At 34.4% G+C, this 26,992-nt stretch overlaps 1 protein-coding gene across 2 annotated transcripts in view; it reads right to left on the bottom strand.

Moving 5' to 3' along the window:
• CDIN1 (CDAN1 interacting nuclease 1) overlaps positions 1-26,992 on the bottom strand; it is a 150,367-nt gene that overhangs the window by 101,106 nt on the left and 22,269 nt on the right. For both annotated transcript variants that reach the window (XM_081955775.1, XM_081955776.1), the window contains exons 2-5: positions 20,438-20,483; positions 19,529-19,593; positions 5,429-5,489; positions 1,977-2,049 (exon numbers count right to left, since the gene is read on the bottom strand). In XM_081955775.1, the coding sequence (XP_081811901.1) occupies positions 1,977-2,049; positions 5,429-5,489; positions 19,529-19,593; positions 20,438-20,483 (245 nt within the window). The remainder of the gene's footprint in view (positions 1-1,976; positions 2,050-5,428; positions 5,490-19,528; positions 19,594-20,437; positions 20,484-26,992) is intronic.

The raw sequence follows: 26,992 nt of genomic DNA, 5'->3' as shown, positions 1-26,992 counted from the left end.
TCCAATAATCAAAACACTGGTGCAGTACAGAAATATTTCAAGGTAATAACATGTTTGAATATACACAGTTGTTCGCTCTTCTCTAGAAAATAGGTGCTTAAAATATATACAAACCCCCCCCCCCTAAATTTAGAAAATGTATTCTAAATATGGTTAGCACACAAACTGAAAGCTTGCACTGCTAATGCTGGAGCTTAAGGTTCTCAGCCACAATTCATTTAAAAACTTCTATTCAGTTGTTTGACTATATAATATTATAGAATGATGAAAATTAAATACAATGAACGGAAGCTGTTCCAGCATTATAAAAATAAATTAAACAGCTGCAGAATTTATGATCAATCTATTAGCTTTATAATTCACAAGCCAAAGTGTTCCACTTTATAGGGTCTGATACTGTGCTGCAGAGAGTAGTCTACCTGCCTCGGATTGCGCAGACTACTATTTTGACAAGATCTGGATAGCAGTAGGTCCAAAGCAATCAGAAGGTTGACTTTGACAAATGGAGGTGCTGCAGCGAAGTTGAAAATAACACACATCCACTTTAATCTCTTTCTTGATTAAATCGAAACCATACCATTCTGACATCATGTGATTTGCTCATGAAGCATCACTGCAGGTTACTTTAAAGGCTACATCTATTGAAATGATATTGAATTTTTAGAGGAAGTACTTTAATTCAGTCAAATGAAACCATCACGAAGTAACCCTACCAGTCACCAACTGCACAGCTTCCCCCCTCCCAAAATAAAAAAGGTCTATAGAACCTTTTAAAAAATAGTTTAAAAATAAAATGGGAAAGGAATAATAATAATAATAATAATAATAATAATAATAATAATAATCCCTTCTCTAATTTATTGGATGATAGATTTTTTTTCAGACTGCTTATTTTTTTATCTTCAAAGAATAAAAAGATACATGTGTCAAGTACGTTCTAATCCTTTCCCCATTCTCATCATCAAATTCCAAAGGTAAACATTTCAATAGATAATAAAAATGCAAAAGATGAAATTGTCTTTCTTACATGAGACTAGGCAAATATTTATGGGGCAGTTGACAAACTCCTGCCTAGTAAAGGAGCCAACACTGAGAGCAATTACCCTGATATTCATGACTCACTTTGAATATCACATTGAATATTACTCATAAATCTTTTACGAGCACATCCCCAGAGCTCACTTAACAGCCGGTTTTAATCATGCAGTTGACACAGAGAAAATAACAAAATGTATTTTTTCAGTGGCAAATTAATTTAGCCTTGAACCTCCTCCTGTAGCTGTATTTTTTTCATTTTTTTTTCTATCTAATACTGAGCACAGTTAAATTTACCTTAAAGTTTGAGGTTCCAGAATGTTAAAGTAGAATAAGTTTCTTTTCAAGAATTATTTGGCAAAATTATTTATGCCATGAACCAATTACAGTTTAAGAACTTTGAATTCTTACTAATTTCTAATGAACTTCAAGAACATGCTTATTTCTTGAATTCTCGATTAAAGGAATGCCCCCACAACAGAAGAAGTCTATCAGTACTATTTTGCCTTAAAATATGACAATAGGCAATAAGAGTGCTATTTTTAAAGGGACATAAACAATGTGTTATAATCTGTTACCATAACTCTGTTAAGATCTTAAAAGGATCAATTTCACATGTAATATTAAGAAGTATTTTTTTTCTGTACAAAAGAATTTTGAAGACAGAAACTAATATAAATTCTATGACCAGGGATAACATATATATTCAGTGCAAAAAATCTCTGAGGATGAAAGCAACTTGTATTATAGTTCTTACTTAATTAATTTTATTTATACCCTGCCTTTCCTCCAAGAGATCAATGTGGAATATGCAATATAACCTTCATAATTTTTCCCTACAACTGGAAATTTTATGAGATTTAAAAAGCTGCCTTTTTAGTAATTTAGTAGTACGTTTTAGTTGTGTATCATTAAGCTTAAATATTTTTAAAATTACTTACGTACTGATCCATCTTGTTCTTGTAGAAATCTTTCTAACACAATTCGAGCCATAAGTGATGGGGCAAAATCCACCTTAAAAGAAACATAAACTGTAACCAACTTTCATTAAAATGTGGTTTTATTTCATCACTTAGATCAATAAAGAGGTGTCAAGGATGCATCCTCCATTATCTCAGTCACCCTTTCCGAAAGGTACATTTCTCTGACATGATAAGAATTATGCTATAATCTGATAAATAAATCTTTTTCACCACAACATACAATGTTATATGCAATTGTATTTGTGTTGCAATGTATGGACTTGGATTTCAATTTTAAAACATTCAACATAATAGTTCATTTTACTGATTTGTGTTTATTACATTGTTTGAAATGTTCATGGACAAGGTAACATGTTTAACATTTACATAGTAGTAGTGAGATTTGAAACAAAAGGTTGCAGTATGACTTCATTAATTCACAGTGTCACTTAGCTGACTCCTTTGGCATACTCTGTTCCTTCTGCCCATGCATGTTTTCAACATCAACTAAATTACTTTGTGGTTGAGATTGCTCAGTGCTCCTTCTTGGCTGCTGCTCTCTTTATCTCATTGTGTGGAAGAGGAGAGATTGTATTTTTATTTATTAGCTCTTTTATATAGGTTGAGGACCAGAATTTGCTACTGCAATATTATTACAATACTACATCCCCCAATTTGGTCTCTTCTAGGTGGACATCATTACATGTTGAACCCCAGTGAAGTTCTTCAATAACAAAATACTGCCTCAAATAAAAAAGACATTTTAATTTATTTTTCCAATAGAGCGATTATAAATTTAAAGGTTACTACATTGTACATTGTATACAACCCACTGAAATTTTGTGATTTATGCAAATTTTGTGCAAAGTTAAACGCATCAAGAATGTCTACAGCTTATTTGTTTGGAAAACTAAGGGAATGTTTAAAAAAATTTTTTTTAAATTGGTAATGGTAAAAATCCAGATATATAGGCACTATTATATCTAGATCAATCACTTTCTATAGTATATCCTAAAGGTTATGAGAAAAAATGAATATACAGAAACATGGATTCTCAAATATACTTAGGAAATGAACGTCTATTTTAAAATATCTACTACTTCATTGTTAAGGTTTACATTTATTAAACAGTGTGAAATATACTCTTGACCAGATGCCAGACTTTCAAGGAAAATAACTGCAAATGATAACATTCATTTTTGTTGTTTTATGTTTTAAAATATATTCAAAATTCATATATTTGGGGAAACAAAACTTATTTTGATTTCTACATGCTTTCCCCCTAAATATATATGTACTTTGAGGCACTGAATTTCCTCCTAATAGAAAGAAATGCTTTTTACAAAGAATTGCTTATTTCTGGTAGCTCACATCAGAGCTGACACATGAAAAATGGTGAAATTACTGAAGGTAGACCAGCCAGAATAAGGACTATCTTATTAGTTCAGGTACTTGCATCTTCCTAATTTTCATATTAATCATGAACCCATCTTTGTCTGAAAGAGGGCCATCATGCTTTATGTCAGAATGTAACATGTAAGTAATATTCATAGTATTTCAAATCTCACTAGAAAATATTTGGGGAGAATGACTAATTTTATTTTTAATACTTATATGAGTTGCTTTCATTTTAAAAAACCCTATAATTTAAATTATGCAATGATCATATTTACTCTTTTTAATAGTTTCAGCATCTCATAAAAATAATAGGCACTATTCTGATTTAGCATATTATATAATGTAATGTATGTTATATGTTTCTGATCAATTTTTACAGCAATCACTGATTGACTCAAAGTGTTACGATTATACTGCTGATCAGCAGATGGAGGGATTTGTCATTTAAATATTAACTACCACATAAAATGGCAACTTGATTGTGTAGAAATAGACATCACATGTTTGATATTCCCATATTTCCCTAATGTGCTAAAATTGATTACAAAAATATACATTTCCTATATATCTGCATGTACCATTAAACAGTTATTTCAACATTTTAAGCTTTAAACTTAAAATGTTTTAATCATTTTATTTATTTCTAAATTTATAATTTAAGAAGCCATAAGTGTATGAATTGCTACGATGTTCTAACATAGTATCTGAATAAAGGAATGCTTTATGTACCAGAATTATTTGTTTAAAATGGTGATTGAAGGGGATGGCAGCTAATGGCAAGCAAGACTGTACGCCTTATATATTTATGTGCCTATCTAGGACAAGGTGCTTATTTAGAACAATATCTATATATTGTATTTGATTTAATAATATTTTTGTCCAAAATAAACTACAATATGTCAGAAATTACAAGAACCATCCCTTTGGTATCAGAACAAAAAATCTTTTACGTTTGGTAGTGTTACAATATGTATACATTTTAAAGACCATTAAAATCCAGTATCTGGTAGATAATTATCCAGTTGTAGGCTGCAGCAGTGTAAATTAGACAGAAGCTTACAGAAAAATCATACTTCCTAATGTAATGAGTAGAGCTTGCTGTCCAGGTCCATTTATCTCTTTTTGGGGGGTGGGTGAGTTTACTACAGTTATTAGCACTTAGAATAAATAAATCCAGTGCATTTATTATAATCTTACAAAACTATTGCAAATTGTAATATTAAAATCAAATAATGTGATACTGTTACTATATATAAACATGTTACAAGTTTTAAAAGATTTTGGGAAACCATATAGGAAGTTTATAAAGTTACTGTGCCTACAGTAGCAAAAAAAATTCTCCAATGTATTATAGCATGTTAAAGCAACCTTCATTCTGGTAGGCTTACGCAAACATTGGTTTGTCTCAGTGATTCTATTGGTGACCTGGCTAATATTTCAGGAAGCCATATTGCACTTAAACCAAGCTCCTATTTTTTACTATCTATTTGCATTGACATGAATGTTTCATCCCAAAAATGCAGGAGTTTTTTTTTTTATTAAATGTGGATAACAACAATATAAAAAATTCACACTATACTTCTTTAAATTCTGATGTCCATGAGGAACAGTTTCATTAATATTAAACCTATTTTCTAATTAAATCCTATATTAAAAAGATTTTAAAAAATAGAAAATAAAGGAAATTCATTTTATTGTAAAACCATCGTGTACATTATGGATATTTCTATAAAAACAAAACAAGCTAGTTTCCTCAGAAATTCAAATGCTTGTTGCTGAAAGTAGGCCATACATGCAAGGCAACCGTGTGTGTGTGTGTGTGTGTGTATGTATGGAAATTACACAAATATATTCAAAGGTAATATGCTGGTTATCTTAATTGATTAATATATTTGTTTGCCCTCCTACTACAAGCAAATAAACATTTTAAATATATGATGTGCCCTAAAACTACATACTTCTTAATACTTCTGAAAAACCTCTACAGATAAGGAGCTTACATTTTAAGAAAAAGACTTTTTAAAAATTATTACCTCATTTGCCAGTTCCAATAATACAGGAGAAGCTGCATTTTTAGACACACCTTTCAGGTATCTGGACAAGAAAAAAAATGAAAAGCTCTTGTAGATTCAATGAAAAGGCCAGCAATGAAGACTTACTACCTCTCTCTGTCTCTTTTGCTCTTGCTCTGCCTCTCCCACTTTCACTAGGGCAAGAAATAAATTGAATACAGATTATATGTATTAGTAACTTAAGATATAAATATTTGGAAAGCTGTCCTTCATCTCAAACTCTAAGCAAATCAAAAAGACAATTATCACTAAAATTCTGAAAGGAAAAAAAGGAATATTACACTGACAGAATACAGAAGTATTGTTTTTAGGTTTCTGAAGATGTACTCAATATTTGGCAATGACAGAAATGAGTGACAATTGTCCTACAAATTCTTTGACTGTTCCATATCTTTCCCATGAATGTATGTATGTATGTATGTATGTATGTATGTATGTATGTATGTATGTATGTATGTATGTATTGTGTCACAACCCCTGGTATGCCTAAATATGGCATACTGCTTCCCTTTTATATATATTGTGTCACAATCCCCGGTATGCCCAAATATGGCATACTGTTTCATATATATATATTAGTCTCCAGTCCCCTAATCATCTTTGTTGCTCTTCTCTGCACTCTTTCTAGAGTCTCCACATCTTTTTTACATCGTGGCGACCAGAACTGAATGCAGTATTCCAAGTGTGGCCTTACCAAGGCATTATGAAGTGTTAATACCACTTTATAATGCCTTGGTAAGGCCACACTTGGAATACTGCATTCAGTTCTGGTCGCCACGATGTAAAAAAGATGTGGAGACTCTAGAAAGAGTGCAGAGAAGAGCAACAACAACAAAGATGATTAGGGGACTGGAGACTAAAACATATGAAGAACGGTTGCAGGAACTGGGTATGTTTAGCTTAAGAGAAAGAAGGACTAGGGGAGACATGATAGCATTATTCCAATATCTCAGAGGTTGCCACAAAGAAGAGGGAGTCAAACTATTCTCCAAAGCACCTGAGGGTAGAACAAGAAGCAATGGGTGGAAACTAATCAAGGAGAGAAGCAACTTAGAACTGAGGAGAAATTTCCTGACAGTGAGAACAATTAATCAGTGGAACAGCTTGCCTCCAGAAGTTGTGAATGCCCCAACACTGGAAGTCTTTAAGAAGATGTTGGATAGCTATTTGTCTGAAACGGTATAGGGTTTCCTGCCTAGGCAGGGGGTTGGACTAGAAGACCTCCAAGGTCCCTTCCAACTCTACTATTGTATTGTATTATTGTATATATATATATATATATATATATATATATATATATATATATATATATATATATATATATATATATATATATATATATATATATATATATATATATATATATATGCGCATGCAGGTCTTGGCGTATTCGGGTCTTTTCCCGTGTAAGGTTGAGAGTATCTTGACAATGTTTCGATGAGGTCCCACTCGCCATCTTCAGGCTGGTGCCTTCGGCTTTGTGCTTGTGCGAGCAAAGCGTGATCGGAACTGCCGTCTTTCTATAAATATTGGTGGTGTGTGTGTGGAGTGCTGGCTTTGTTGCTGAAAGCGGGTTGGTTGGCTGTGTTATTACATCTTGATTAGTTGATGGAGTTGATGTATGCAGATTAGTCAGCTGTTTCATAACATCCTGTGTGGCTGAGGTACTAGCTGTGTGCCCATTAGTCTTTTGTGTTGTAACGACCTGGGTAATCGGCTGTGTGATGATATCCTGAGCTCTAGTGTAGTGATATCCTGAGTCCTGTGCTGCAACATCCTGGGAGATTGGCTGCGTTGTAACATCCTGAGCCTCCATCAAAATTCAATTCCAAAACCTCAGCCACTAAAAGGATCCTGAAAAGAACTGAATTAGCCCTAATCAGAAATGAACTCCACACAAAAAGATTCCTATTAGACCAAACCAACAGGGACCTATTCACTCTTCACCTCAAACTCAGCAACAAAATCCACCCAGCACTCTGGGACAAATCCAAACAACTAGCCCTCTGGAGAGCCAAAACAGAAACCTCCCACAAGACAGACACACACACCAATAAACCCCACAGACTAGAAAAACGCCAGAAGCCCAACCCCCCCTCCACAGCAACTCATGAAACAAACAGTACATAACATATCAGACAGGACCCTCACTATAGCAGAAAACAATGTCCTTTCCAAAGGATTCAACTTTGCAGTCGCCTCCAAACGCATCCCCACTGAAAACATCATATGCGGAGTTGAAGCTACCCTAACCAATATCAACCCAGATGAAGCCAATAAAATCAGACTTGAAGTCACCAACGTCCTCTGCTCCAGCAATCCACCCAGAAGCAACTTACATAAAGAAGAACAAAAAGCACTCACCAATTAAACACCAAACTATCCAACCTATTCCAAGACCCCGCTTACAAACCTCTAAACACAGACCCCACCACCTACCTGGAAAAAACCACCAAATCCAAAATAAAAGTCTCTCCCACCAGTGAAGAGATTCTGCAAAGAATCATCCCCAGAGAAAAATCATCCAGATACCCCAAGCTCTATGGCCTCCCCAAGATACGCAAAGAAGGAACACCACTCAGACCCATAGTGAGCTCCATAGGCTCACCTCTACAGAATCTTGCCAAATTTCTTGCCAAACACCTTCAGCCCTACACAGAATTCACCACCTCACACGTACAAAACTCAATCCACTTCATAGAAACAATAAAGAAACAAAACCTACAACCCAGTGACCTACTCGTGAGCTTCGATGTCATATCCGTCTTCACCCAAGTGCTTATTAAAGAAGCCTTGACAGCTATCAGAACAAACACAACCCCTCTAAACACATCCTGGACCGGATCAATCACTGCCTAACCAACACATACTTCATCCATAATGGACAAAGATACAAACAGATAGAAGGAGCACCCATGGGATCACCCCTCTCACCCGTCATCACAAACCTATACACAGAACACTTTGAAACCAACGCCTTAGATAAATCTGAACACAAACCCAAACTCTGGCTAAGATATGTAGATGACATTTTCCTAATTTAGCCACATGGGAAAGAAAAACTGGACAACTTCCTCACATATTTCAACAGCCTACACCCCAAAATACAATTTACTATGGAAATAGAAGCTAACAATCAACTTCCCTTTCTGGACATCCTAATCTACAAAAACCCCAATGGCTCCCTAGGACACACCATCTACCAGAAAAAAGCACACACCAACCACTACTTAAACGCACAATCCCATCACCACCCTGCACAGATCAATTCTGTAGCCAAGACCCTCATCTCCAGAACCAAACACCTAGCTGACAAAGACCACCTGAAAACTGAATTACACACCCTAACAAACGTACTAATTTCCAACAGATTCCAAAAAAAACACAATTACCAACCCAATCCAAAGGGAGACACCCCCCAAGAACCAAGGCACCACAGATAAAATCAGAAGAATTCTCCACAAACACAATATCAAGACAGCCTTTGGCACTGACCAAAAAGTAGCGAACATCTTAAGAAACCCCAAAGACAAGATCCAGCTAGAAAACCAAGGAGTCTATGAAATACCATGCAAAATCTGCCCAGCCACATACATTGGACAAAATAATAGGAGAATAAATGCACGCATCACAGAACACAAGAACGCAGTCAGAAAGGAAGAAAAAACGTCCTCCCTTTTCCAGCACCTTAAAGCAACAGGACATGAAATTGATTTTGAAGGAACCAAATTACTCTCCAAAAGTGAACACTTCAACAAGAGAATAATTTTGGAAGCTATCGAAATAGAGAAACACCCCCACAACATGAATAAACATGATGATACCTCCCGCCTACCAGACATCTGGAAACTAGCCTTAGTCAATAAACGAGTCCCAGCCACAAAAACTGACACAGGACCCAGAATAACACAAGACACCATCACCAATCACCTTCACCAAACATCAATTCCATCAACCAATCAAGATGTGACAACACAGCTTCAAAGCAACAAAGCCAACATTCCACACCCACCCATCTATATTTATAGAAAAAAGGCAGCTCCGATCACGCTTTCCTCGCACAAACACAAAGCCAAAGGCACCAGCTTGAAGATGACGAGTGTGACCTCATCGAAACGTCGCCAAGATACTGTCAATCTTACACAGGAAAAGACCCTGCGACCTATCCTCTCACCCAGAGAGGGGCTCCTCCTGGTGCCGTCTGCTAGGCAATGCCAGCGGGCGACACCTAGGAGTAGATCCTTCTCTGTGATGGGCCCAACCCTCTGGAATGACCTCCCCCCAGACATTCGAACTACCACCGACTTCCGTTCCTTCCGGCAAAAGTTAAAGACTCACCTATTTCAATCAGCTGGCCTGGCACTTTCTTAGTTTTACCTCCCGGGGATTTATTCATTTTAATTGGGTTTGGGGTTTTAATAAGCTTTTAATGTACTATATTTATTATTCTATATACAGTCTTGCAACCTCCTCCACCTACGTATTTAATTATTTAATTGTTTTATGTATGTATTTTATAACGCATTTTAGTGACTGTACACCGCCCCGAGTCCCTTTCGGGAGAAGGGGCGGTCTATAAATATGAATAATAAAATAAATAAATAAAATAAATACCCGAATACGCCAAGACCTGCATATACTAGTACTGTGTGTGTGTGTGTGTGTGTTTGTATGTATGTGTGTGTATGTGTGTATGTGTGTATGTATATATATATATATATATATATATATATATATATATATATATATATATACACATACATACATATACATATACATACATACATGTGTGTGTGTGTGTGTGTGTTGTATTTGTGCTGATAAATAAATAAAGGGAGACTAGTATAGATCTATTTCAAGCTATTTAGCTCTCATCAGCTAGCCATACCCTTACTGGGATTTGAACCTGGGCTGTATTACATATTAGGCAGGAGTCTTAGCCACTAAGCCACAGGCTCTCCTCCTTATCAGCTGAGCCAGGGAAATACATACGCGCGCGCGCGCGTGTACACACACACACACACACACACACACACACATATATATATATATATTTGATGGGAGATTAAGCAGATGATGGCCTATAGAAATTATGATCAGGATCATCCAGAAGGTTACATGGATTTATGGACATTAGATTATTTCTGTGAAGAAGTATACACAACCCAATTGTAGTGGATATACACTTCAGAGTAGAATTAGAAGGAACAGCTTTGATTTGGCAGCATTTGGGAGGGAGGGCGTTTTTTTATAAGATCAGTTGGAAAAGATCACATCCAGCATTATTTTGGGAGAAAAAAAACAACACTGTCAAAACCAGAAAAAAAAAAACAAGTAATCTGACAACCAATCCCCACTTCATATCAAATCTGAAAATGCTAAAATATACATTATTTTCAAAGGCCAAAACTGACATTTGGAAATAGATTTTTGTAAGCTTATTCTTTATATAAATGGGAGTCTCCCAACATTTTGGGGAGTATTTAAAACAAATGCTTTCTCAATGAGAGAACAATAGGTCTGACTCTACTGTTATGCCTCCTACTCTAATCTCTTTTTCTCATAGAGAGTTTCTTTTAATGTCTTTATCCTAGACATCTTAAACTTTAATTGTTCAACATACTTTTCATGTCATAAATCCTTAATCCCTTTGGAAGGACATCAGGTGAGAACAGTCATAAGAATTCTGTAGATAAAAATCCAGCCAAAGTTGAAATAGAAAATAAACAAAAATGCTCAGTTATCCACTGGAATTAAGAGTCAAGACTATTCAAGAATTACTGTAATTTGAATCCTATCTGTGTACCTTCAATGAGATCAAATTCTAGTGCTTTATTAATCACATGGCAGAAAATCACAGAATCACAGAATTGGAAGGGATTTTAAGGTTATCTAATCCAATGCTTTGTTCAATGTAGGATCTACCAGAGGTGGTCTAATAGATGATTATTTGGTTTCTATTTCATGATTTGTGCGGGAGAGGAAAATGTGCCACTTTATGTAGTGGCTTGTTCCACAGGCTAAGAATTTCTACTATCAGAAACATTGTCCTGCCATTCTTTCTTCATTCTAGTACTACTACTACAACTATACTTCTACTACGCTTTGTGAGAAACAATCATATTTGAAAACTGCCATTATATCTCTCCTTAGTTATATATACCCATTAAACCAATCATAACAGAGCTTGATTTTCAGACCCTCACCCTCTACCTTGGTAACCCTCCCCTAAACTCACTCCAATTTGCCATTGTCCTTTTTTATATTTGATGCCCATAAATGAATCCCAAAGATGTGTCTACCCATCTTTCTGTGGTTCTGCAGAACAAAAAAATGGTGTACATCACACTATGTTGTTGGATTGGAGAAACCCAAACTTGCATTCTTTTTTTTTAAAATCCACTTGTTTTCTTTGAAAACATTCAGCAGTTCTGCTGTTTACATTCAGCAGTTCTGCTCTATTGTTTATATTTGAGCTTAGACCCCTGACAAATGAGGTGGTGTTTCAAAAGGTGTCTTTTACTGGAAATTCTTCCAACTATTTCAAGACCTAACTTTAATACATATTTTGGAATGTGCTATTCCAAATTTACTGAGTATTTGTTGACAAGAGCCAGAAAACGCAAGGTCTAGCTGAATCCCAGTGTAATTGGGGCAATTAGGGCTATAAACTTAATTTTTTAAAAGTTCTGTTAAATAAGAGCAAAGAATGGTTGAATAATCTCAAAAAAAATAAATTATTAAATAGGTTTACAAAGGCAGAGAAATATAGGTTTTTTCCAATTAGTATAAATGAATTAAGGTCCTTTGACTGGCATATCATCCCTTTCATCCCAAGAAGCCAAGGGATATTAACATGGAAATAGAATGGCTCCAATCCACTGTTTTCTTGCTAGAAATATCTAAATGACATCACAAGTCTTGATTAATTCACTTTGGGCAAAATTAGGTATCCAGAAGCCTTTTTATAGAGAAATTCCCATGATATGATGGTATTATTATGGCTAGTCACATAGTAAGCCAGATGTTTAGACCAGATTTGGCATTTTCATCTTCCTATCAAGTCCTTCCCAAGGACCTGGGATAAGCAGATGTTGTTTAATAATCTTAAAGGTAATGTTGCAGGATGTAAGCTGTTCCAAGTAAAGTTGCTTTTTGCAATTGACTTATGGTGATTTTGTCAGTGCAGATGGTATACAAGTTGTGATCCAAATGTTTTGATATTATTATTATTATCTTATGGATATATTCAATCCCATAAACTAAGCTATTGTGGGGCATTCAAAACAGTCAGTGCAGAGTACAGTACCTTTTCTTATATTTTTTAAAAGTATCCCTGGAATTTCTTAGTGATAAAACATATGGTTCCATGAACATGTATTCATCTGCTTTGGATTTAATGAATGTTTGCGTATCTTTGCCACTTTGCCATCAGAGGTAAAATTCCACTAATATACAAAGTCTGGCTGAAGTTTTGGTACTTCTTGAATTTATTTCAAAAAGAAAGTAACCTGTGTGAAAAACTAATCCCCCTAGTTAGATTCCATTAGATTCCACCATTAGCTGTAATAACTGAAACAAAATATTTGGGAAATTAGTGATAAATCTTTTATACTGCATCAGTTTTGGTTCATTCTTCCATTCCAAACTGCTTTAATTTAGTAACATTTGAGGATTTTCTAGCATAAACTGCTAATGTCAGATTTAGCTCTGGACTTTGACCTGGTTAGATTCTGAATGGATGACCATTCTTTTGTAGACTTGTTTGCATTTTTGAAATCATTTTGGCTATATACATCTAATATCCTTCTTATAAACCATGCATTTTCATTAATGTACCTGGTTATGTTTTAAGTTATTACTTAGTAATTTAGTATTAAGAACTATTTCTTTCTGGAGTTCAGGATGGCCCACATAAGAACTATTAACTTCAGAAGCATTGCAGAAAATAAAATTGCAAACAACAATCACAGAGGTATTTCTGAATTATTATAAATAGGTATTTTCCACATTTTAGCACATGAATAAATTAATCCTGACCATCAGATTATATTATTCTTTTTTTTTGAGTTTTGACATTTCTGATAATCACAGATAAAACCGTGAATTGTCAATACTCACATGTGAATGTTAATTTTTATTAAATGTTAAAGCAGTGTCATTTTTTTATTTAATAACATCAGCCCTAGCTAAGTTGGCCAAATGTCAGGTATAATGGGAGTTATATCTCAGAACATCTGGAGGGCAATCTGTTATCTACCTTTATTTTTTAAATGAATGCATGGTACCTATTTCATTTCTGAAGGAATGTACTTTATTGTTTAAATTGTACTATCTATACTAGAGCTGGCTTTGTTTTATGAGTCTAGTTTACTCATGCTGTTGGTCAGAGTCTAGAGGAAACTAAAAAGTGGGAAGATGAAAGGGACAAAAATCTGTACAGGATGAAAATCATATATTCAAATCTTCTGAAGGAATTACCTAGTTGTTTACAGTATGTAAATAGTCCTTGTTTAGCAACTGCCGCCTAAAGATACCTTTCACAATTAATAACAAGTGATAAAAAAATAATTTTGTGGCCAAAGCCCACATTTATGACCTTCACAGGCCTAGCTTTCCTTGAAGAAAGGAAAGCTGGTGTAAGATTGTAAGCAGAATTGTAGATTTACTTAGCAGTTGCTTTGCTTAACAAACAAGTTTCCAATTGTGGGTGCTAAATGAGGACTATCTTGTATATGCTTCCCAGCCAATTAGTAGTGGAGAAGGAGAGACAGAAAGATAGAAAAGATGATATAACCTACTACTTCGCTTTGGAAGTGCCACCAATAGTATGCTCTATCTGATGCATTAATACCCAGGGACTGAGGATCTGAACAATTTCCATACCTACCTAATTTGATTAGTTTATTAGTAACAGTAAATAACTGATTCAACCACAAAGTCATTGGTTATGCTGAATTGGTAGCCATATGAAAACAAAGCAGTGTTCACAGATTTATATACAGTACAGTTAAGAAAATCATTGCCAATATGTGCTGATAATTGTCATGGAAATTAAAGGAAAACCAAACTTCCAGTGCAGCCTAAACAATATTGGACCAAGTTAACTGAGCTACCTATGCTCAGGCTGATGATACCTATCCTCTGCTTTCTTGCAAGCAAATAGTGAGGGGGTAGGCTTAGCAGAGAATCAGAAATCTGTAATATGACAATCATGCATTCCTCAGTGTTTTCTAACAGCAACTGCAACAAGGTAAACAAGAAAGACTACTTGTTATTTTTTTAAAAGGAAGTTTTACCAAAGTTCTTTCTCTCTTTAGCACTTTCTAATTATTGGTATTACAATAATAGAAAGCTCAGACAATTATTAGTCATGCTGTAAGCTTTTTCAAGTGAAAAACAGGATGGAAATGGAAAAACAAAATTCAAACAACTAAAGGCATGTATATGCTGCAGGAGTAACTAAATGTACTCTTTATTCCCTAATGGTAATAGTAAGAAGCTAGATATTTCTGGATCTCTCCTTTTAAGTGCTTTGCAAAACTCTAAAACTGAGTTTGGCTGAAATCACTAAGAAATCATATAAGACAAATGGGTGTTTATCATCTAATTATTTCAGTGTTTGCAATAGCTTTATTATAGTCACAAGGGACCGAAGATATTTCCATGGCTATGAACTTCCTGACCTGTAATTCTCACTTCATGAATCTTATCAAACCCTGATTGCCTACAGTGCACGTTTGAAACACTAAGCAACTTGCCTTTGGAATTTACATCATTAATTAAAGAAGGAAGATTTTATTATTTCTCTCCTAAAATGCTACTGGTAGCTCTTGGAAATATATATAACTGATAAATAAATGAAGATGACCCCACATTAAGAAAAAAATGGTACCTACTTTTATACAGACTACTGACAGAGGATTCAAGTTTATCAAACTGGAGAACAATTTAAAATGGTTTGTTGGTTTATAGAGTACTTTATGTATTAACATAATTACAGTTGCCTTATTAGCAACTATTAGCAGCATATAAATTAGTAAGTAATTTAAAAATAAATAGCATTTATTTACATACATATTTTCCTAACTTCAGCAAGATTAGATAATTGTATCGTTTTGTAATCTCCTTCTTTAAGGAAGCAAGTATCTCTAGCATTTTTAGTAACTCCTTGGACTTGTCTCTGGGCTTGGAATAAAAGTAGAACAAAAGGGATGACACTTGGTTAGTATTTAGATGGAAGATCACCAGAGTGCAGGCTAGATTGGGAAGTGGGTAAAATATGTGGAAGAAGGGCATGGCAAACTATTTCTGAAATCCTGCCAAGAAAAGTTCATGATGTGTCCAAGCTGTCATTAAAAATCAAGCCAACACCAAGTTAATTTTTACTACCTTACTATAGATATATTTTAATAGACACTTAACAGAATAATGGTATTCATATTAAACGGGCAATTATTATTGTGTATAGGACCATGGCATAAATATTTGACTAAAGAACTCATGATAATCCCGATATAGAAACTACAAAAAATTACCAAGAAATTGATAATTTATAGGTACAAGGCCACTGAAAAATGATGCAGTAGAAATATTAATTTTTCATAATAATGAGAAGAATTATAATTAGGCAGCCACACTTTGTCTTAAACACATTTCTGCATTAAGCATATCCTTCTTCTTAGTATTTCTGTTTGGAAGTTGACAATCAGACTTTGCCAATGTCTCCTAAATTATGCCATAATTCAATGTACATTATGGATTTTATCCAAGTTAAAAGTCCTACATAAATTTTATCTTTAAATTAATGTGTGGGAATTGATTTATCTGCATAACAGAAGAAGCTAATACTGATGAGTTCAGAGTCCACAGTGAAAAAAGGAGGATAATCTATATTAACAAGCAATAATAGCAAGCAAATGCAAGTTTGAAAATCTCACATTCGAAATTGATTCCATTACACCTTTAAATTTTCATGATGTAATTTTTTACGGTAGAAAAGACAAAGGTTTTACTCAAAGCACTGATGTAAGGACTTCATATATATTAGGGAGTGGCCTCCTAATATACAGTATACAGCTAATGTGCTATCACCTGCTTCAGGATCCCTTCTAATTTTTCCTTGGTTGAGAGAGCCATTATGGGGGATTCAAGAGATGGTTCTTCTTTGCTGCGATTTCTTGATTCTGGAAGATTCTTCCTATGGAGGTTAGGCTTGTGTCAATGCAACCTATCAATGCAACTTGAAACCTGTGTTTTGGAGCCAGAAAATGATGTATAGTTTAATGGAAAGAAATGATAGGGGTGACATGAGGGGATTGTTCCAGTACCTAAGGGGCTGCCACAAAGAAGAGGGAGTCAACCTATTATTCAAAGCACCCGAAGATAAGACAAGAAGCAATGGATAAAATTAATCAAGGTGGGAACCAACCTAGAAATCAGGAGAAATTTCCTCACAGAACAATTATTCAGTGAAATCACTTGTCTTCAGAGTTGTGGTGCTACGACACTAGAAGTTTTTAAAGGAGATTGGAGAACCATTTGTTTGAAATGATATAGGTTTCCTGCTTGAGCAGGGTTGGTTTAAAGGACTTTCAAGGTCCTTCCCAACTATGTTATTCTGTTATAAGATTTGCTGTTTCATCTTAGTTTTGGAATTTAGTATCTAAAGCCTAACCATACCTTTCTAACCATAATTTTAATTATTTTTATAAACGAAGCAATTGTTCATTTTAATTCATGATTTTGTTTATGTCTGGTTTGCATGGGTATGGTTTGCTACAGACACAGAATAATGGGCACATTATAAATATTGGAAATGATTTTCAACATTTTTATAAATCATTTAGATGAAGAAGCAGAAGGGATACTCATCAAATTTGAAGATGGCACAAAGATGGGGGATTGCTAACACTTCAGAAAAGTTCAAGATTTAAAAAAAAATCTTGATAGACTTCAACCCTGGGCACTTTCCATCAAAACACTGCCCTCTGAGGACCAAAGTAATGTTCTCCTCTAGGTAGGAAAAAAGCAGATGCATGGATTACAAAACAAATGATTCCTGGCTTAGAAGTAATACTTTGGAGAAGAATCCAAATATATTGGCAAAGTATGGATTAAGCATGAAAACCAGTGTGCTGCAGCTACCAAAACAGTCAATGCAACCTTGGACTGCATCAACTGAGATACAAATGGCAAGATCATGGGAAGTGATCATTCCATTCTATGCTGCACTGGGAAGATCACACTTGGCATACCATGTGAAGAATTGTCACAGAGAAAAGTGTATAGCTTTCTCCATAGTGCAATGAGAGCAGCACAAAAATAGAGAAAAGAATTTTTAAAGTAAGTGATCTTCACCTGAAATAAGGAGGGAAATCCTCATTTTAATTAGTTAAACAGCCTGCTTTATCACCAGAGGTTTTTAAGCAAAGTTTATCAGTCATCTGTCTGAGATGGTCTGAGGGTTTCTACTATGGGCAGAGGCTTAGACTTGAAAGGTGCTAATGTCCTGTCAAACTCTATGATTCTATGAAACAAACAGGCAACTTTTTGAACTCTTTGATGTCTGCCAAGTGCCTATGTCCATATGCTAGGTAACAAAATAAAAAGGTCTTAATCTAAAATAATATCATAAGCGGAACAGTCTTCTAGAGATTGCAATTTCATAGCTGTCTAGCTGTGAATAAACTCTATTCAACTCATTTATTTCCGAACAGACATGTATATTGTTACACTATAAATCTAGTTTAATATTATAAACTGTATATCAAGACCAGGAACATTAAATTCTAACTAAAATCTATGGATTTAATGCTATTGATCACACAGTTCCTTAATGTTCATTAGTCTTTCATGCTTCTGAATCACTATGGACATAATTTCTAATTTATGCCCACCAAGTGCATTTTATTTATATATTTAGCTTTATTTAATTATTAAAGTAACCTGGTTGCTTTTAGTTATTTTTCTTTCAACCAAAGTAATAGATTAAGTACTTTTAATATTACTTACAAGCAGCAATGTATATAACATACTATACAATGAAAGTGCATCATGATTTTGTATTGTCCCAATATTTATTATATACACACACATACATTTAACACACAATTCTAAGAGAAAATTTCTACTCAATGCTTACAATACAGTTCAGATAGCTCAATATAGTTCTCTTAATCTAGCAATAAACAAATGCATGAAGTTCATGTGCTAAAATGGTTTCAACAAAAATAATATAGTACTCCTTTAGGAGAAAATGTGATATAAAATTATATATGTATATGTATGTATATGTATATATACGCTTTTTAATTAAAAGGAAACTAATAAAATATATATCTCAGATATCAAGGTACAATCTTACATGCCAAAAACATTATTCATTTTTATTCAATCTAAACAGTAACATTTCAATTGAATATCCAATCCAGATAGCCTTACAATGTAATTATGTTGTGGAGATGTCTATGTCAATAGAAATACTAATAACCTATAACTAATTTCAATTACATTTTATTAACTGCAGGTGCACATAATCAGAAACAGTTTTATGAACTGATATAGTAAAGGTTTACGGCTATTTTAAAAGGCTTTATGATAACTCTGTTTATGAAGCAAGTAGTAACATTTCTCAATTTCTATGCCACTTTTAACTGGCTAAGATTCTAGACTTTTTTCTCAGTCAACATGGTTGATATTTCAGCAACATTAGTATCATTTAGCATATTAAAACTAGTAGGTAAATTCTCAAAAACACCTTAGAATATGAAATTAAAAAGTATGCAAGAAATTAAAACCAAAATCCTCAATAAAGAAGGTGAGACTAAGATCATCTGTATGTACTAAATGAAAAATGTACAATGCCCAGAGTGATTGGATTATGATCAGACAGACCTTCTCAGGGGTTAGTTGCCATTTATTTTTAGAAAATTCAAGGGTGGAATTACAACTCTAACCAATCAGAAAGCAGGACTGTTAGCATATATCTCCTTAAAAGTGAACACCATAACCTGAATCACATATGAATATGTGTCATCCAATGCTCCGAATAGTTCATACCTTTGATAATAAGCGTCAGTTGCCTCTGGAGTATGATGTTTTGCATGCGTTCTTTTGATTAATTTCTGAAACAGTAAAAAAAAAAGCTTTGCAATAAACCAAGTAAGAAATTCGACCAGTAACAAATCCTTGGAAACTTCCCCCCACCTTCATTTCCCCTGTGATATCCTAGATGTAGTTTCAGAAATTATTTTTTATTTATATATTAAATGAAACATCTTTTGATTGTAGTGCGATACAGCATATATGTAAAAGGCAGTAAGGTCATAGTAATTGAATCTAAATAAGTTTGCTTAGGGTTACAAAGGGCAAAGGAAAAACTTGTTCTCTCTTTCAACCTTTATATTAATTTCCCTTCAAATCAATTCCATCCAAGTCCTGTGCACTCTGGTTTACAATTCAATTGGCATTTTTAACCAGGAAGAACATTGTTTAAAAACAACTTATTTGAAAACTACAGAAAGTAATTCCATTGAGACGTGCCACTTGACTGACACCTGTCATCTCATGATAAATGACTCCATTTTCTGCCTCTCTTGCCTTCTGCCACTCCGGCAATGGTCATTTATCATCATCTCTGTCAGCCATGGAAAGTAGCACTGACAGTGCAAGTCAACAAACATTTAGCACACAGAACCACGCAACACAGGGAAATTATTATTGTCAGAATAATAATGGTTTAGCATAATTTATTACAGGTCCACCAAATAAGCAAAGGCTAGATGTTATTAGACAGATGGATGGGTAGGCTTGGCAGCCATCCACTGAGACTCAGGCGGTGCTTGATGGGGAAAGGGGAACATCCTCCAAACCAATCAGAAAGCTGGCAGTTCAATTACAAAGAAATAAAGGGACATTCATCATTCAATTAGGCACCTGTCAACCCTCACAAAGGAGAAAACTTCTAACCTGGTACTCCTGGGAGAAGATGCTCAGCAGAGTGGACTGCGATTGACTGGAACAAATAAAAGAAGGACAAAGTTAATTACTGGAGTGCACAGCAGAGAAACAAAAGAGAAAGGAGCTTCAAAGGTAGGCCTGCTGCCCTGTAATCTAACAGAACACGAAAACAAGTGTGGAAAAGTTGTTCCAGATGAAAACCTCAGACAAAGGCTTCCTACTGCTAGGTCAAGGAGAGAGTAAGAAAAAAAAAAGAGTTTGTAGGGAAAGGGAAGAGAAGTTGCATGTTGCTTTGGTTATTCCTTTCCAGCTCCATAACACACAAACTGGGGTATTGGTAGCATGTACTGAAGTTAGAAAAGAAAACAAGGCTGTTTTCATTAATATCCGATGCAGCTAAATTCCATTAGCTGTTGGGAACAGACTGATTGTTCACTGGCAACATATTGAAATTCATTTTGTTAGCAGCAAGGAAACCTCTTCAGTAGCTGTCTCATATTCAGGGGTGAAACCCAGCTCTCTGTCAGAAGCAGGATATGGGACTATGGTAACATTCCTGCTAAAAGTGATGTGCTTTGAAAATAGAAACTTTCACAGCAGGAAACTGAGATTCCCTGGAGTTGGTAATTTCCAAAGGCTGCCATAAACTTTATTCTTTTAAAACTCAGTGTCAAATACCTGGCAATAAAGCAAACTGAAATAACATCACTACCACCACCCCGGAACATTTCTCTCCCCAAAACATTTAGAAACAGGACAAGATTTTTCCATCCCTCAAAAACAGGTCATACTGTCTTCAATTGTACTCTAGGGCTATATGCACCTTATCACATCTTGAAGAAAATTTGATGTGACTGAAACAAAAGACCATCTCTATGCATTAACTTTTATTAAAGAACATACAATGTATAATTAACATTTATTTTTATCAAAGGTGGAATAAAAATGCAAATATCCAAAAACCACATAGCACATGACAACATACTCACCTAATCAAAGATTTATGTTTAATAATGTTGATCAGAGGAAACATCTTAAATACATTGATCATTTCATTAACATTCTTAGTATCTTTATTTTCATAGTAACAAAATCAGAATACAGTATATTCCAAAATCTTGAGAAATTTTATCTCGAAATTAACCAATTATTTTAGGAACTAATAATGCAATTTTGCCCAGTTGTTCTATTTTACTAGATTATTGTTAATTGGGTGGTCTACAAATATTGTAAAGTATATAATATATGTAAAGTAGTATCAGTAGATGATGGCAGTATCCTCAGCATTTCATCATATGAACTACTACTGATTGTATTGGTATGTGGGAAAGATCACAAAAATGGTATACATTCTAAAGCAATAAATTAGTTTGTATCTCTAATCTGTTCTTTAAAAAATGTTTCTGCCAGAATTGTAGGAATTGATAGAAAAATGTATAAAATGCATCCTACAAAACTTGCTTGGTTATATTGTGGACCAGATCATTCTGTTAAAATAGTATTTAGAGATTTCTCCAGAGGTTTAACAGATTGAGTCTTTCAGAAGCTCAACATAATCTATGTGAATTCCAAACAGTGCCTTTTAAGACCGCTCTCTAATTCTAAGCAAATGACATAAAAATAAGAACTCATAGAAATGAATGGTTGATGCTATCACAAGGGAACAATTACAATCTCCAAAGCACTTGGTGCTAATTATAAAGTAAGTTCAATTCATTACCCTTCAGCTGATTACATATATTTGTCTTATAACTGCATGTTAGTTGCTGAATTCAAGTTCTCTCCCCCCTCTGCACTTGTAGAAATTACAGATTAAAAATCTGCTAATCCAGTCTTTAAATAGAATACCAGAATATTTCTTGATATCCCATCAGGTACTGTGCCAGGAATCATCAAGAATTGCCTCATTGTTATAGCGTAAGATTTCTCACCTTGCAAATGTGAGACTCTAACCCAGATCTTCTATGATCAGCATTGACCTGAAAGATATGTTTATGCCAAGCCTAAACTGGAAGAAGCTTATCTCAACATTGGGGGCACAACATTGTTATTATATTTAACATAATTGTTTGAACTCCTTTAATGTTTTTAAAAGACAACAGCAGTAGGAAAATACTATAAAAATGGAAAAAGTGCACAATGAAACATTATGCAGATGATTAACAATTCTGCAACTACCACGTTCAGTTGCTGAAAGGTGAAAGTTATTAAAGATTTTTGACTGCTTTTTTGGATATAAAAATAGGAAAAGGAAATAAAGCAATAAAAAGTAATTTCTGAAGAAGAAAATGTTATTAAAAAATATTATTGTGAGATAACAAAAGATCTGAGGATATATTTAGGACTTTACCTGACTGACAGGCAGCCTGCTTTTTATTATATGTAACTATATGTATATTTTACAGTAAAATAAGACTGGATTATGTAACATAGATCAGTCCACTCTATTATACAGCTTTTAGATCTATTGAAATACTACATCACTACTAGGCAACCAACCACAGAATTCTATATTTATTTCAAATGTCTCCTATCTCTCATAGCTCTTTATCTCTATAGACATGCATACACACAACACAAAAAGGCATACAGATGTGCATACATAAGCATACCCTTCTAACTGCAAACTGAGACACAACTGAAATGTTGACTTTCAGTCCAATAATTCAAAAGAAGAAATTGGCAGGAAACTTCAAAGTTATAGCTCATCTTGTAAGTTTCAGTTGTATAGAGTAGTTCTACCCCAAGATACAGTAGGACCTATTTATAGGTCATGTCAATCACACTGAATGTGCCCAATGTGGGCCGAGAAATTCTACAGCTTGAGTCAGAGAACCTCTACATTTCCGAGTCAAGCTGCATAGCACCGAGGGCAACCGAAATTATTTCAACATTGGAGAGAAAAGCAATCTTATTACATCCTCTCGCATTGCCCTTTGCAATTTCAATACTATGTTTCCATTGATGGAACTGTTTTCAGAGGAAACAGAAACAAATAACAAATCTCTAAACTAAGTAGGCACAGTTAAAGAGCTGCATCCAACAGACTTCAGTCTAAGCTATGAAACTCTATTATGATTAATAACATTAAGATCAATGAATTTATTCACTATAAGAGAGCAATACCAATTAGCTTGTTAATACTTTATGCTACTTTATGATCAACAACACTAGAAAAATGGGAGCAGCAATCTCATGCTTGCTTTATGTGGTACAAGGATAGTTTTATGGAAAACCTCGGGAGGGGGAGAGATATTGCTTGAGAAGGTTGAGGTTGATTGCTTGAGAAGGATCAACCTCAACCTTGACACCAAAGTTGGTCTAACAACTGCTATACAATTTTAAACAATTGTGCAATATACAGAAATGGCATTTTTTTAAAATTCATGGTAATACAAGTCTTTTCCTTTTCTCATTGAGATAGGTGAATTTTAATAATAATTAATGTGGTTGGGCAATACTTTCAAATAACAGACAGAGGAAAATTGCTAACAGAAGATAGATTGATTTAGATCAATTTTAGTTTAAAAAATTTAACAAGTTATTGAAAAAACGAGTGATTAATTTATCCAACAAAATCTTCACTATTATCTTTTCTTTTCTTATAACTTAATGTATTTTTAAAAATTCAACATCTTAAAGCAAAAAAAAAAAAGATTAAATGCAACTAAAGACTAAAAATAGTAAGTAGAATAAGCAAGTTGAAGATATAAGCAAATTATTTATATAGGCAATGACTACTTATCCCAAAGGTGCGCTTGTTCAATTGCCTTTTGAAAAAAGCACCTTTGGGACAACCATGGCTTGGATGACTGAGAATCTCTATAGCTTACTGGCCAGAGTTATGATGGACTCAAAAAAAGTCATGGTCGTGATTGATTACATTTCAGATGGTTGGCAACTAGCTCATATTTATGACTGGTTGCAGCATCTCACAATCATGTCACAGTGATTTGTGATCCCCCCCCCCCATTTATGGCAAAAATTGCCCATTCAGTAGAATGGATTTGCTTAATGATGACTTAATTACTATGAGGTCACTTGATGACCATTGTAAAAAATGGTTATAAAATTAAATCAGGTTACATTGAACCCACTTAACAACCCCAATGACTTACAATCAAAATTCCAGACCCAATTGTGGCCCTTAGTGAGGACTCCCTGTGTAGTGTTTCATTTTATGTGAAACAACTGAAACTAGCATTCAGCCCTCACAGCAATTCAACTAAAATATAAAGGATTTAACTTCATCCTTCCATGTTATGAAAGGCTGCATACAAGCAGAAAACGTACCGGTAGATGACATACATCTACCAAAAGTGACAAAGCTAAATTAAAAGAAAGCACTATTATTTCCCGATGGATGTCATATGATGTGCGGCAGTAAAAATCAGTTGCCACACATGTAGATTTTTTTATATATATATTTTATTATTATTTTTACATTTAAAACAATGCAATGCCGCGGAGTCGGAGTGATCGTATATTCACATTATGTACAGCTAGTTTCAACCATTAACAATTAATCTATATAATACATTGTCTATCCTTCTGTCCAATCACAATATATACATTTGTTCCAGTCTTGTCATCTTGTCTTATACCAATCATAAAATCTGTTCCATACTTCAAAATATTCTGATTCCCCTTTATTTTTAAGTTCAAGAGTGAGCCTATCTGCTTCTGCACAGGCCAACACTTTTCTGATTATATCAAGCTCTGATGGTGTATTTTCTTTTTTCCAATACTGTGCATAGGTTATGCGCGCTGCAGTCAGTATATGTATAATTAGATAAAGTGTATCTTTCTTAAACCCCTCCGGTATTATGCCTAGGAGAAAAGTTTCTGGTTTAAACATAATTTGTTCTCCCACCATTTGTTCTAACCATGATTGAATCATTTTCCAATATTTTTTTGCCTCATTGCACGTCCACCACATATGATAGAAAGTGCCTGGTGTTTTTTTACACTTCCAACAGTTTGGGGCCAGATTTTTGAACATTTTGGAAAGCCGTGCTGGGGGGAGATGCCATCTGTAGAACATCTTATAAAGATTTTCTTTATATGCCGTAGCCAATGTTAGTTTCTGATTAAGTATCCAAAGTTTTTCCCACTTAGCCAATTCCACATTGTAACCGAAAATTTTCACCCAGGCGACCACACACATGTAGATATTGACAACATAATTATTTATTTTCTGATATATTTTTATTGCAGGCTACTAACAAAATAACAGAATTGGTGATCTTTTACTCCAATCCCCTGCTTAAGAATGGAATCCTATATCATTTCAGACAAATGGTTCTCTAATTTCTTTACAATCTCCATTGTTGGAGCACCCACAACTTCTGGAGATAACTTGTTCCACTGTTCCAATTATTCTAATTTTCCTTAGTTCTAGGTTGGTTCTCTCCCTGATTACTTTCTAGTCATTGCTTCTTGTCTTGCCTTCAGGTGTTTTGGAGAATATATTGACTTCCTCTTCCTAGTGGCAGCCCCTCAACTATTGGAACACTAATATCATATCACTCCCTAGTTCTTCTTTTCATTAAATTAGACACACCCATGGTGTCAAATTTAGTATCACTTCTGTGGATTATAGGGGGATATTGCTACTGAATTAAAATACTGCTTATAGGCTTTCTACTATCATTTGTAATTCTTACCCTTTTTTATGAAAAATTGTCATTTTGGATAGTGAAAATTGTCAACAGTGTCTTCCTCAATATCTTCCTAACACAGCCTCTACACAAATATGGAAGGCTATAGGAAAAATTCTAGGTACCAAATATAGCAGGCACTATATAGCAGTAAAAATAGCACTCATACTTGGTGAGGTTTTTTGTAATGCCTAGAAATGTCTTTACTGTGGTACAAAAATATTGATTCAGTGTTCTCCTTAATCTGAATGGGAAACATTGGCATTTTCTTACAAAGAAAAAAATGTGGTATGAAACTGCAAAACTTATTGAATGTTGGAAGTTGATATGAGGGCAATTCATTCCACATAGATTTGTGTTCTGGTGCAAAATAGTTCCTCAAGAAAGATCAGTAGAGTGTGTATACTAGTAAAACAGAAGTCATCATTTTTATCCTTGCTGCCATTGGCTGGAATCTTCTATGGGATTGTGGATGGGGAAGATGTTTTAGCACATATGGTTGTCTTTTTACTCAGTAAACTTATTATTATTTTTAAATTCATGGTATATGGAAGTTACAATTCATGAGTTATAATGTAAGTCTTACTATATGCATAGTCTATGCTCATCTATGCTTTCTTCTTTGTGTGCATTAAAAAGAGGTCACATGTCAGTTGTTATTGTTCTATAGTGACATAAATCCACTGCCACTGATTCTTTGCTAGGCTCAATGCTATGTTAGTTTTTTTAAGCTGGCTATAAAAAGTATGCTTAACTTTGGTTCTCATTATTTACTATGGGAACTTAAACAACAAATTGAGGCATCATCTCCTTGGACAACTTTTCTCTAAATTGGAAAAGCTGTCACTCATCTAATATGATGGTCTTAAAAGAAGGGTGGTTTTTTTTTTCATTTCCACATTCT

The sequence above is a fragment of the Natrix helvetica genome (genome assembly GCF_964273705.1).
Source record: "Natrix helvetica genome assembly, chromosome: 1".
In the NCBI taxonomy this organism is placed as follows: domain Eukaryota; kingdom Metazoa; phylum Chordata; class Lepidosauria; order Squamata; family Natricidae; genus Natrix; species Natrix helvetica.
This window is presented reverse-complemented; position numbering and strand designations above follow the sequence as displayed.